Source organism: Oncorhynchus mykiss, chromosome 23 (genome assembly GCF_013265735.2).
Source record: "Oncorhynchus mykiss isolate Arlee chromosome 23, USDA_OmykA_1.1, whole genome shotgun sequence".
In the NCBI taxonomy this organism is placed as follows: domain Eukaryota; kingdom Metazoa; phylum Chordata; class Actinopteri; order Salmoniformes; family Salmonidae; genus Oncorhynchus; species Oncorhynchus mykiss.
Window position 1 is genome coordinate 58153126 of NC_048587.1, and position 13848 is coordinate 58166973.

General features: G+C 42.4%; 1 protein-coding gene across 12 annotated transcripts in view; it reads right to left on the reverse strand.

Annotated features, from left to right (window-relative positions):
• Positions 1 to 13848, reverse strand: part of LOC110503044 (neurexin-1a) — a 738556-nt gene that overhangs the window by 124468 nt on the left and 600240 nt on the right. For 7 of the 12 annotated variants that reach the window (XM_036960883.1, XM_036960887.1, XM_036960882.1 and 4 more), the window contains 2 exons: positions 4831 to 4920; positions 2996 to 3318 (listed from right to left, as the gene is read on the reverse strand). In XM_036960883.1, coding sequence (XP_036816778.1) covers positions 2996 to 3318; positions 4831 to 4920 — 413 coding nt within the window. The remainder of the gene's footprint in view (positions 1 to 2995; positions 3319 to 4830; positions 4921 to 13848) is intronic. The other 5 variants (XM_036960888.1, XM_036960884.1, XM_036960889.1 and 2 more) reach the window with 1 other exon arrangement.

A 13848-nucleotide genomic window follows, 5' to 3' on the forward strand; every position in this document is an offset into this window, starting at 1 on the left:
CCACCTGGGCGGTGCCCTATGAGCATTGAGGCAGGAACTGCCCCCTGGGCTATGCCCTATGAGCATGGAGGCAGGAACTGCCCCCTGGGATATGCCCTATGAGCATGGAGGCAGGAACTGCCCCCTGGGCTATGCTCTATGAGCATGGAGGCAGGAACTGCACCCTGGGCTATGCCCTATGAGCATGGAGGCAGGAACTGCCCCCTGGGCTATGCCCTATGAGCATGGAGGCAGGAACAGCCCCCTGGGCTATGCCCTATGAGCATGGAGGCAGAAAACGCCCCCTGGGCTATGCTCTATGTGCATGGAGGCAGGAACTGCCCCCTGGGCTATGCCCTATGAGCATGGAGGCAGGAACTGCCCCCTGGGCTATGCCCTTTGAGCATGGAGGCAGAAAACTTCCCCTGGGCTGTGCCCTATGAGCATGGAGGCAGGAACTGTCCCCTGGGCTATACCCTATGAGCATGGAGGCAGAAAACGCCCCCTGGACTGTGCCCTTTGAGCATGGACGCAGAAAACGCCCCCTGGGCTGTGCCCTTTGAGCATGGAGGCAGAAAACGCCCCCTGGGCTGTGCCCTATGAGCATGGAGGCAGGAACTGCCCCCTGGGCTGTGCCCTTTGAGCATGGAGGCAGAAAACGCCCCCTGGGCTGTTCCCTATGAGCATGGAGGCAGGAACTGCCCCCTGGGCGGTGCCCTTTGAGCATGGAGGCAGAAAACGCCCCCTGGGCTGTGCCCTTTGAGCATGGAGGCAGAAAACGCCCCCTGGGCTGTCCCCTATGAGCATGGAGGCAGAAAATGCTGTGCCCTTTGAGCATGGAGGCAGAAAACGCCCCCTGGGCTGTGCCCTTTGAGCATGGAGGCAGAAAACGCCCCCTGGGCTATGCCCTATGAGCATGGAGGCAGAAAACGCCCCCTGGGCTGTGCCCTTTGAGCATGGAGGCAGAAAACGCCCCCTGGGCTGTCCCCTATGAGCATGGAGGCAGAAAACGCCCCCTGGGCTGTGCCCTTTGAGCATGGAGGCAGAAAACGCCCCCTGGGCTGTGAACTTTGAACATGGAGGCAGAAAACGCCTTATGCAGCATAATGTGTATTTCTTCACTACAACAGCACTTCAGGGGGCCACATACTGGTGTCTCTCCTTGGCCAGACACACACAAAAGGAACTTTAGAGATGTAGGAGCCAGTCACCCCATCTTTCCCTATACACAGTGACCTAAATGATTCCTGGTCATACAGTCTAGTCTGCATGTCTGCACGGAATCCAGCTTCCAATAGAACTGTTGGAGTCAATCAGAAGCAATAAGCTTCATTTTTCAAAGAACATTTCTTTAGATGACAAGAAAACAAACATACATAACAATCAGGACAAATAATTTTTATCCATTCTTACATTGGATTATAAAAATGTACCTGCATGTGTTAATTTACACAACAATGAATGATATACCATACTTCACATGTCTGTGTCTCCAGATGGAGAGACTATTAATAGGCCTACAGTGGATTATCTGTCATGCTTCTAGATGTAATATGTCACACTTGATTTCAGCATATTGTCACGTTCTGACCGTTATTTTCCTTTGTTTGTCTTTATTTAGTATGGTCAGTTGAGTTGGGGTGGGCAGTCTATGTTTTGTGTTTCTATGTTTTTCTATTTCTGTGTTCGGCCTAGTATGGTTCTCAGTCAGAGGCAGGTGTCATTAGTTGTCTCTGATTGAGAATCATACTTAGGTAGCCTGGCTTTCACTGTTGGTTTGTGGGTGTTTGTTTCCGTGTTTGTGGCCACACGGTACTGTTTCGGTTTGGTATTTTCACGTATTCGTTTATTGTTTTTGTATTTCATCAGTGTTCCGTGCTTGTCTTATTAAAATCGTCATGAACACGCACCACGACGCATCTTGGTCCGATCCTTACTTCTCTTCAGATGAAGAGGAGGAAATCAGCCGTTACACCTGTCTAGCAGTGTCATAGCAGACATTGGCATTAACAGTGATTATGAACACTGAATAAAGGAAAACATACAACCACAAAAAGAGTAAAAAAAGAGTCCAAACTGGAAAGTTTTATCTCAATCTCTTCATTCAAATACTCAATCATGGACACTCTTACTGACAGTTGTGGCTGCTTTGCGTGATGTATTGTTGTCTCTACCTTCTTGCCCTTTGTGTTGTCTGTGCCCAATGATACCCTGTTTAGTGCTGCTACCATGTTGTGCTGCTGCCATGTTGTGTTGCTACCATGTTGTTGTCATGTTGTGTTGATACCATGCTTTGTTGTCATGTGTTGCTGCCATGCTATGTTGTTGTCTTAGGTCTATCTTTATGTAGTGTTGTGTTGTCTCTCTTGTTGTGATGTGTGTTTTGTCCAGCCTCCGTCCCCGCAAGATTCCTTTTGCCTTTTGGTAGGCCATCATTGGAAATAATAAATTGTTCTTAACTGGCTTGCCTAGTTTAAGGTTAAATAAATAAATTGTGCTTTTCTTGGTCTTTGTCATGTTAACAAACATAGGAGTTGGCTATACATCACAGACAGATCTCAGACCAGGCTCACAGACCAGGATATACAACACAAACAGATATCAGACCAGGCTCATAGACCAAGATATACAGCACAGACATACAGCATCTCAGACCAGGCTCACAGACAGATCTCAGACCAGGCTCACAGACAGATCCTAGACCAGGCTCACAGACAGATCCCAGATCAGGCTCACAGACAGAGCTCAGACCAGGATAAGACACATAACATGAACAGATCATGTCAGGTCTTAATTATTGGCACCCTTTAGAAAGATGAAACATTTTAGACCTGGCTGTACAGAGAATAAGACGACCAGAAGGTTTGGGCCCTGCCCTATGCTCCAGCCCAGCCTCTCCAACCCAATGTGTTTTGTGTGTATAAGTACTGTATATTGGTTAGACAAAGCAGAAGACAAATGTCTCGTAAATAATAATACTAAAGTATATCTTATCTTAAGTTCTGAGTTCTCCTACCTGCCGAGGTTCCCGTGGCGTCGTCTGCTTCACTTTCCTACTGGATGCCGTCGTCGTGGTGATCTCCATAATGGAGGTGGACGTCTCCGACCGGTTGCCCGTGTTGGCACTGGACTGTGGCGTGATGGAAGAGGGTGACTCTCCCACCAGTCTCACGCTCCCCTGGATGCGGATGTTAGGATCTCCTTCAGTGGCCATGTTGAACACCTTCAGCCCGTTATAGTAGAGGCCTGAGAGCTGGCCCTGAAACGAGCGACTCCTGTCCCTGTCCCAGCCACCTATCTGTATGGTGGTCTGGCTGTTGAAGATAGTGAGCTGCCGACCTGTGGGAAAACAATATTACATATATACAAGAATGTATGTTGGATGGAACGTGGACGGACTCTGCCACCACTAACTCCCTACTTGTATGTTGAGTCAAAACAGAAATAAAAAAATTAAGCGTGATGAAAAATATTTGCGCATAGGAACACAGATTATTTGCCCAGTCGGCTAAGGAGTTGCGATAAATTACCCATTGCTAGAGGCAAGCCTCTCATAGTAATTTATTGCGGTTAGAATGATGGGATGGAACCACACAGACTCAAAGGGAGAAATTATAAAGCAAAAAGTTGTGGTAAATCAATGTACTGCAGCTTTGCTAAAAGGACAAGTCAATTTAACTGAGGGTAGGTGTGTAAATCTAGTATTACTTGACAGCATTGAGCTAAACTGCAATTTATTTATTCCTTGAAATAATAGGAAAATATTATAAGTGTGAGTTTTTCTATGTGATGGAATTTAAAAAGGGACAGTTTGTCTGTGGGAAATTGCCTGTGAAGAAAATAGAGTTGACAGATGTGTCATTTTACAGGCTCCAATTATCCTCTTTGAATAGCTTGACACTTGAATTTCTTTGAAAACACTCTTTAAAAAACTGTATGATTATACAGAAGTTTTAAGTTTCATTATGGTAATAAAAAACATCATTCATAGTTATAGTATGTATAGAAGTTGAGTTTCGTTACTATATTTAACATACATTTATAAAGTTAAAACTATAGTTAACATACGTTTCAAAAGTTTTCCCAAATGATTAATTTGGCTTTTATCATCATCCCAAGACCGCCTTTTAGCAAGAAGTGAATGCAACTTAAAATTGACACTGAGTTTTGAAATATGAGGGACATAACAAAAGTGTCATTGCTGACAGTAAAATAAAAGGGAACATGAAAACTGAAACAGAACACATCAAAATGACAAATAATCATGGTGGGAGACACAACTTGGTTTCTAGAAACATACAAAAAGGCATGCACTCAAACATTAGAGTTTTATGATACATTTCCTTGATATTCATTTCCCTATACATATTTACAATATCCGTTAAAGGGACTCACTTTCTTTATGCCAATTAATATTGCACTCTATTTATCATTGAACATTTCTAGAAATTGAATCAGTATGATCCATTATAAACAACCACATACATGTATATATGTGTATAAAATACTGCAAATATCAACTGAATGTATAATTTAACTGGACCTTTTTTAGTTGATCATTTAGGTATCAAATGACAACAATAATATAATAATTTATATACATTTTAACAGTGTTGATATTACTTCAGGAAATAGTTAGATTTATGTTTACAGTCCCTTTAACCTGAAGCTGACATCACTAAAAAGAAAGTGTGCAATGTTACTAGCTAGCTACATTTAACTGTTTTTAAATTATTTGGTTTTATTTAAGTTTTACTGAACATATTTTTTTTAAAGTTTTATTGGTTACAAAAAGTATTACTGGGTTATGATCAAATTATTTTAATTTGAAGTTTTAATCAATGTTTTTACCTTTGTCGAGTAGCCATTCGTCAACTACTCGACCAAGTCGATATGGGATTCGCTGTCTAGCAATCGCCAGGCGTTCGTTATCATTGTTGCCTTTAAAGTTTAAAGAGACATTTCAGTGGTTAAAGTCTGTAAAGTCAAAGGTTAAATGTCAATACTTAATTCTTGAGCTATAACAACTCCCACAAAGTTTTTAATACGTTTTAGACGTTTAAAATAAACAAAAAGTTACCTACAACATTTCATCGACCCAACTTCAATTACTCAAATCATTTAATTTTTATTTTAGCCAACCAATTATTCCTATATTAATTGAGAATTAGCTCGCTGAAGTTACAACTAGGTTAATAGAGTTATGTTAATGTATAAACCAAAACCAAATCACAAATTTAAACATTTTCATAACATAAGTCTTGCCAAAATGATTTCCAAAACACATTTATTTTTCTTGCTTTCTTTTTGGCAGACTTTTTAGCTAGTTATACATTCCCAGAATTTATTGTTTGTGAAAAACATTCAACCTTTTGCACACAGTTTATGGTTTAGATTACATATCAAAGTATATACATATATAGCACATCCCATCCCCATTTAAACAAGTTGACTAATAACCAGGTGACAAGCTAACAACAAATCATCAATCAACATAGGCATTTCAAAAATCAAAGAAACAACATATTTAGGTGTCAAAATAGGTGCACGCATACTGGAACACTATTCCAATAGCAGTGAAGGCTTTGACACTAAGAGTCAGGGTAATGACGATGAAGGCTTTGACAATAGAAATACTAAGAGTCAGGGTAGTGACTCTGAAGGCTTTGACAATAGAAATACTAAGAGTCAGGGTAATGACGATGAAGGCTTTGACAATGGATACACTAAGGAGTCAGGTAATGACGCTGAAGGCTTTGACAGTAGAAACACTAAGAGTCAGGGTAGTGACTCTGAAGGCTTTGACAATAGAAATACTAAGAGTCAGGGTAATGACGATGAAGGCTTTGACAATAGCAATACTAAGAGTCAGGGTAATGACGATGAAGGCTTTGACAATAGAAATACAAAGAGTCAGGGTAATGACGATGAAGGCTTTGACAATAGAAATACTAAGAGTCAGGGTAGTGACTCTGAAGGCTTTGACAATGGATACACTAAGGAGACAGGGTAATGGTGCTGAAGGCTTTGACAATATAAATACTAAGAGTCAGGGTAGTGACTCTGAAGGCTTTGACAATATAAATACTAAGAGTCAGGGTAATGACGATGAAGGCTTTGACAATAGAAACACTAAGGAGTCAGGGTAATGACGCTGAAGGCTATGACAATAGAAACACTAAGACTCAGGGTAATGACGCTGAAGGCTTTGACAATAGAAATACTAAGAGTCAGGGTAATGACGCTGAAGGCTTTGACAATAGAAATACAAAGAGTCAGGGTAATGACGATGAAGGCTTTGACAATAGAAATACTAAGAGTCAGGGTAATGACGATGAAGGCTTTGACAATAGAAACACTAAGGAGTCAGGGTAATGACGATGAAGGCTTTGACAATGGATACACTAAGGAGACAGGGTAATGGTGCTGAAGGCTTTGACAATATAAATACTAAGAGTCAGGGTAATGACGATGAAGGCTTTGACAATAGAAACACTAAGGAGTCAGGGTAATGACGCTGAAGGCTTTGACAATAGAAACACTAAGACTCAGGGTAATGACGCTGAAGGCTTTGACAATAGAAATACTAAGAGTCAGGGTAATGACGATGAAGGCTTTGACAATAGAAATATTAAGAGTCAGGGTAATGTCGATGAAGGCTTTGACAATAGAAATACTAAGAGTCAGGGTAATGGTGCTGAAGGCTTTGACAATAGAAACACTAAGAGTCAGGATAATGACGATGAAGGCTTTGACAATAGAAACACTAAGAGTCAGGGTAATGACAGTGAAAGGCTTTGACAATAGAAATACTAAGAGTCAGGGTAATGACGATGAAGGCTTTGACAATAGAACCACTAAGAGTCAGGGTAATGACAGTGAAAGGCTTGACAATAGAAACACTAAGAGTCAGGGTAATGACGATGAAGGCTTTGACAATAGAAACACTAAGAGTCAGGGTAATGAGAGTGAAAGGCTTTGACAATAGAAATACTAAGAGTCAGGGTAATGACGATGAAGGCTTTGACAATAGCAATACTAAGAGTCAGGGTAATGACGCTGAAGGCTTTGACAATAGAAATACTAAGAGTCAGGGTAATGGTGCTGAAGGCTTTGACAATAGAAATACTAAGAGTCAGGGTAATGACGATGAAGGCTTTGACAATAGAAATACTAAGAGTCAGGGTAATGACGATGAAGGCTTTGACAATAGAAATACTAAGAGTCAGGGTAATGACGATGAAGGCTTTGACAATAGAAATACTAAGAGTCAGGGTAATGACGATGAAGGCTTTGACAATAGAAACACTAAGAGTCAGGGTAATGACGATGAAGGCTTTGACAATGGATACACTAAGGAGTCAGGGTAATGACGCTGACGGCTTTGACAATGGAAACACTAAGAGTCAGGGTAATGACGATGAAGGCTTTGACAATAGAAATACTAAGAGTCAGGGTAATGACTCTGAAGGCTTTGACAATAGAAATACTAAGAGTCAGGGTAATGGTGCTGAAGGCTTTGACAATAGAAATACTAAGAGTCAGGGTAATGACGCTGAAGGCTTTGACAATAGAAATACTAAGAGTCAGGGTAATGGTGCTGAAGGCTTTGACAATAGAAACACTAAGAGTCAGGGTAATGACGCTGAAGGCTTTGACAATAGAAACACTAAGAGTCAGGGTAATGGTGCTGAAGGCTTTGACAATAGAAATACTAAGAGTCAGGGTAATGGTGCTGAAGGCTTTGACAATAGAAACACTAAGAGTCAGGGTAATGACGCTGAAGGCTTTGACAATAGAAACACTAAGAGTCAGGGTAATGACGCTGAAGGCTTTGACAATAGAAACACTAAGACTCAGGGTAATGACGATGAAGGCTTTGACAATAGAAACACAAAGAGTCAGGGTTATGACGCTGACGGCTTTGACAATGGATACACTAAGACTCAGGGTAATGACGATGAAGGCGTTGACCATGGATACACTAAGAGTCAGGGTAGTGACTCTGAAGGCTTTGACAATGGATACAGTAAGAGTCAGGGTAATGACGCTGAAGGCTTTGACAATGGCTACACTAAGGAGTCAGGGTAATGACAATGAAAAGGATATCATCACTCTCATCCTCTCGTTCCCGGTAGACGTACATGCAAATGAGATTGATAACAACAATAATCTCCTTAATTGCTTTGAGTTTAACCAGTTTTTCTGTAGATGTCAAAAGCAGTGTGGCTTGTGGGTGGATAAATATAAACTTAAAAACAGAAACTGTGAGAAACAGATAAGAGAGATTAAACTGAACCAAACAATAATTGAGAGGAATAGAAGGAGCTTGTGATAGAGGCAAGAGCGGTGAACTCTTGGTGTTGATGAGACCAAACTCTGCATCACCTTTTGGATGTATACCAAATAGCAGTGGTGGAAAAAGTAGCCAATTGTCATACTTGAGAAAAAGTAAAGATACCTTAAAAGAAAAGGACTGAAAAGGACTGAAGTAAAAGTAAGTCACCCAGTAGAATACTACTTGAGTAAAAGTCTAATGGTATTTGATTTTAAATGTACTTCAATTATCAAAAACTTAAAAAATCATTTAAAACGTATTATATTAGGCAAACCAGACAACACGATTTTCTTGTTTTTTGAAATTCATGGATAGCCAGGGGCACAGTTCAACACAGACACAATTCACAAATAAAGCATGTGTGTTTAGTGAGTCTGCCAGATCAGAGGCAGTAGGGATGACCAGGGATGTTCTCTTGATAACTGCGTGAATTAGACAATTTTCCTGTCCTGCTAAGCATTCCAAATGTAAGGAGTACTTTTGGTGTCAGGGAAAATGTAAAGAGTAAAAAGTACTTTATTTTCTTTAGGAATGTAGTGGAGTAAAAGTAAAAGTTGTCAAAAACATAAATAGTAAAGTGTAGTCACCCCCCCCCCCCAAAAAAAAAAAAAAAACTCTAAAGGATCAGCCCCTTTTTTAACATTTTTTGCTCAAAATGACATATCCAAACCAAACCATATCCAATCCATACCCAAATCTAACTGCCTGTAGCTCAGGACCTGAAGCAAGGATATGCATATTATTGATACCACTTGAAAGGAAACACATTGAAGTTTGTGGAAATGTGAAATGAATGTAGGAGAATATAACACATTAGAGCTGGCAAAGATAATGCAAAGAAAAATAACATGTGCTTTTTTGCATTTTTTTGTCCCATCGTCTTTGAAATGAAAGAGAAAGGGCAAAATGTATTATTTCAGCCAAGGCGCAATTTAGATGATGGCCACTAGATGGAAGCAGTGTATGTGAAACGTTTTAGACTGATCCAATGAACCATTGAATTTCTGATCAAAATGTTGTATCAAGACTGCCCAAATGTGCCTACACTGACTTGCGAAAGGATTCACCCTCTTGGCATTTGTCTTATTTTTTTTCCTTACAACCTCTAATTAAAATAGATTTTTGGGGGGATTGTATCATTTGATTTACACAACACGCCTACCACTTTGAAGATGCAAAATATGTTTTATTGTGAAACAAACAAGAAATAAGACCAAAAAAGTGTGCATAACTATTCACCCCCCCCCCCCCTCCACCCAAAGTCAATATTTTGCAAAGCCAAATTTTGCAACAATTACAGCTGCAAGTCTCCTGGGGTATGTCTCTGTAAGCTTGGTATATTTAGCCACTGGGATTTTTCCCATTCTTCAAGGCAAAACTGCTCAAACTCCTTCAAGTAGGATGGGTTCCGCTGGTGTACTACAATTTTTAAGTCATAGCACAGATTGTCAAATGGATTGAGGTCTGGGCTTTGACCAAGACATTTACATTTAAATGTTCCTGTATTTAGCGCCATCCATCATTCCTTCAATTCTAACCTGTTTCCCAATCCCTGCCAATGAAAAACATGCCCAGAGCATGATGCAGCCACCACCACGTTTCACTGTGGGGATGATATTCTCAGGGTGATGACAGGTGTTGGGTTTGCGCTAGACATAGCATTTTCCTTGAGGGCCAAAAATCAACAATTTTGTCTCATCTGATCAGAGTATCTTCTTCCATATGTTTGGGAAGTCTCCCACATGGCTTTTGGCAAACACCAAATGTGTTCGCTTATTTTTTTCATCAAGCAATGGATTTTCTCTGGCCACTCTTCCGTAAAGCACAGCTCCGTGGAGTTTGCGGCATAAATTGGTCCTATGGACAGATAGTCCAATCTTCGCTGTGGAGCTTTGCAGCTCCTTCAGGGTTATCTTGAGTCTCTTTGTTGCCTCTGATTAATGCCCTCCTTGCCTGGTCCATGAGTTTTGGTGGGCGGTCCTCTCTTGGCAGGTTTGTTGTGGAGCCATATTCTTTCCATTTAAAAAAATGGATTTAATGGTGCTCCGTGGGATGTCGGCGCACCATTTCAGATATTTTTTTATAACCCAACCCTTAAATGTACTTCTCCACAACTTTGTCCCTGACCTGTTTGGAGAGCTCATTGGTCTTCATGGTACCGCTTGCTTGGTGGTGCCCCTTGCTTAGTGGTGGCCTTTCGGAATAGGTGTATATATACTGAGATCATGTGACACTTAAATAAAGTCCACCTGTGTGCAATTTAACTGATTATGTGACTTCTGAAGGTAATTGGTTGCACCAGACCTTATTTAGGGGCTTCAAAGCAAAGGGGGTGAATACAAATGCATGCACCACTTGTCAGTTTTTAATTTTCTTAATTTCACTTCACCAATTTGGACTATTTTGTGAATGTCCATTACATAAAAATAAAAATTCATTTAAATTACAGGTTGTAATGGAACAAAATAGGAAAAATGCCAAGGGGGATGAAGGTACTGAAATTGGTTTATTAATTACTTGTCAAGTTCATAACTGTGCACTCTTCTCTAACAATAGCATGGTATTGTTTCACTGTAATAGCTATTGTAAATTGGACAGTGCAGTTAGATTAACAAGAATTTAAGCTTTCTGCCAATATCAGATATGTCTATGTCCTGGGAGATTTTCTTGTTGTTTACAACCTCACGCTAATCGCATTAGCCTACATTAGCTCAACCGTCCCACGGGGGACCCACCGATCCAGTAGAGGAAACACATTTTTTCTTAAGTACTTTACATCACTGCCAAATAGCCCCCTATTCCCTATATTGTGCACTACACTTGACAATGTCAACAGTAGTGCACTATGTGAGGAATAGTGTGCTATTTGGGACACATTCTTTCTCAAGACCAATCACATCTACAGAAAGAGAAAAGAGGACTTTCACTACAGTGATCGTTGCCACTGAGTGCATTCTCCCCTTGTTCTGACTCGCTCCATTCTTCCGGCAGATTGACAACGTTTTGTCATATCAGAACATTCATTCTGTGTGGGCAGGTACGGGTTCAGGGGACTAACAGTCATTTGGTGTGGAGTGTGGAGCAAGAACAAACAGCATCAATTATTGGAGAAGGTATGGGGATGGGAAGAGAGAGAGAGAGAGAGAGAGAGAGAGAGAGAGAGAGAGAGGGAGAAAGAGTAGTCCATAGGAGAGAGAGACAAAGAGAGACAGATAGAGAAAGAAAAAGAGGGTTATACAGTGAGAGAGAGAGAGAGAGAGAGAGAGAGAGAGAGAGAGAGAGAGAGAGAGAGAGAGAGAGAGAGAGAGGCATGGAGTGGGATGGATAGTAGCAGGGTTGCAGGGGTTGAATGAGGTCAGACTCAGAGCTCATGACTCAAAGCAGATCTTACAGGAACTGAGTCTGACTCAACAGGATGAGATGGGGACATGGAGGGGCCTTGCAAAGGATTCTTCTTATCATGTCAGTTGGAGTTAAGGGATCAAGTAGACAGGGGTAGGGTTTGGCATGTGAACCCTGCTCTCCCCTCCCTGTCCTGTATCTTCCCTGTCTACACATCACATGGAGGCTGCAGGAAGGTCTGGTGGTGAAAGGTAAGATAGTGAACTGTCATTCTGAATTAGGAGATCAGGCCATATAGGAGATACAGACAACAAGTATCTACCCCTGTATCTAATGTCTACACAGCAACTGGTGAGGGCGCCACTGGAGAGTTGAGGAGGCTCTGGTAAGGTGGGTGAGTAGGCTTCTGACAGTGTGTTTGGCAGAATAAGCTACTGACAGTCTGTACTTGTGACAGGGAGGTGAATGAGAGGCCAGTAGATTGGAAGGATGGGAGTTCGACTCATGGTGAGTCATACCCAAGACTGTAAATATGAGGCCCAATGCATCTCTGCTAAGCACTCAGCTTTAAGCAGTTAGACTGACCAGCATCCTGGCCAGGGGTGTACTTGTACAGAAACAGAACATATGCTCCTGCTCCTATGATCCGTTCCGGCTCACACAAGCCAAGACTACTTACAGTATATTGTACCACAGAATGAAGCAAAATGTTGGGTATTATATTCTAAGTGGATTACTACAGTAGTTGGTTACTACTACAGTATTGGGTCTTAGCCAGTTCAGAGGGAGAGTGTGGTTGTTGGTGGACCTTCGTCCCTTCTATATGACAGTGGTAGGTTGTTGGTTGGACCACAGTGACAGGCTGGTAGTTGATTGGACCACAGTGACAAGCTGGTAGTTGGTTGGACCACAGTGACAGGCTGGTAGTTGGTTGGACCACAGTGACAAGCTGGTAGTTGGTTGGACCACAGTGACAGGCTGGTAGTTGGTTGGACCACAGTGACAAGCTGGTAGTTGGTTGGGCCACAGTGACAGGCTGTTGGTTGGTTTTACGACAGTGACAGGACACTGGTTGGTTGGACCACAGTAACAAGCTGGTAGTTGGTTGGACCACAGTGACATGCTGGTAGTTGGTTGGACCACAGTGACAGGCTGTTGGTTGTTTGGACCACAGTGACAGGCTGTTGGTTGTTTGGACCACAGTGACAGGATGCTGGTTGGTTGGACCACAGTGACAGGCTGTTGCTTGGTTGGACCACAGTGACAGGATGCTGGTTGGTTGGACCACAGTGACAGGCTGTTGCTTGGTTGGACCACAGTGACAGGATGCTGGTTGGTAGGACCACAGTGACAGGATGTTGCTTCGTTGGACCACAGTGACAGAATACTGGTTGGTTGGACCACAGTTACATGATGCTGGTTGGTTGGACCACAGTGACATGATGCTGGTTGGTTGGACCACAGTGACAAGATGCTGGTTGGTTGGACCATAGTGACAGGATGCTGGTTGGTTGGACCACGGTGACATGATGCTGGTTGTTTGGACCACAGTGACATGATGCTGGTTGGTTGGACCACAGTGACATTATGCTGGTTGTTTGGACCACAGTGACAGGATGCTGGTTGGTTGGACCACAGTGACATTATGCTGGTTGGTTGGACCAGTGACATTATGCTGGTTGGTTGGACCAGTGACATGATACTGGTTGGTTGTACCACAGTGACAGGATGCTGGTTGGTTGGACCACAGTGACAGGCTGTTGGTTGGATGGACCACCTTTTCCCCCCATGTACTGTCAGGTGCCTGTTTTCTGAGAACAGAGCAGCGAATCGGAGAACACAAGCGGAGCAGAGGAGAGGAGTGGAACAGACGAGAGGAGTGATCAGTAGAGTGGTCAGGCAGAGTGGTGCATTGAGCTGAGAGCAGAGGAGAGGAGTGGAATGGAGGAGAGGAGTGGAACTGATGAGAAGAGTGTAACGGAGGAGAGGAGTGAAACAGAGGAGTGGAGTGAAACTGAGGAGAGGAGTGGAACGGAGGAGAGGAGTGAAACAGAGGAGTGGAGTGGAACTGAGGAGCGGAGTGAAACAGAGAAGAGGAGTGAAACAGAGGAGTGGAGTGGAACTGAGGAGAGGAGTGGAACGGAGGAGAGGAGCAGAAAGGAGGAGAGGAGCGGAACAGAGGAGAGGAG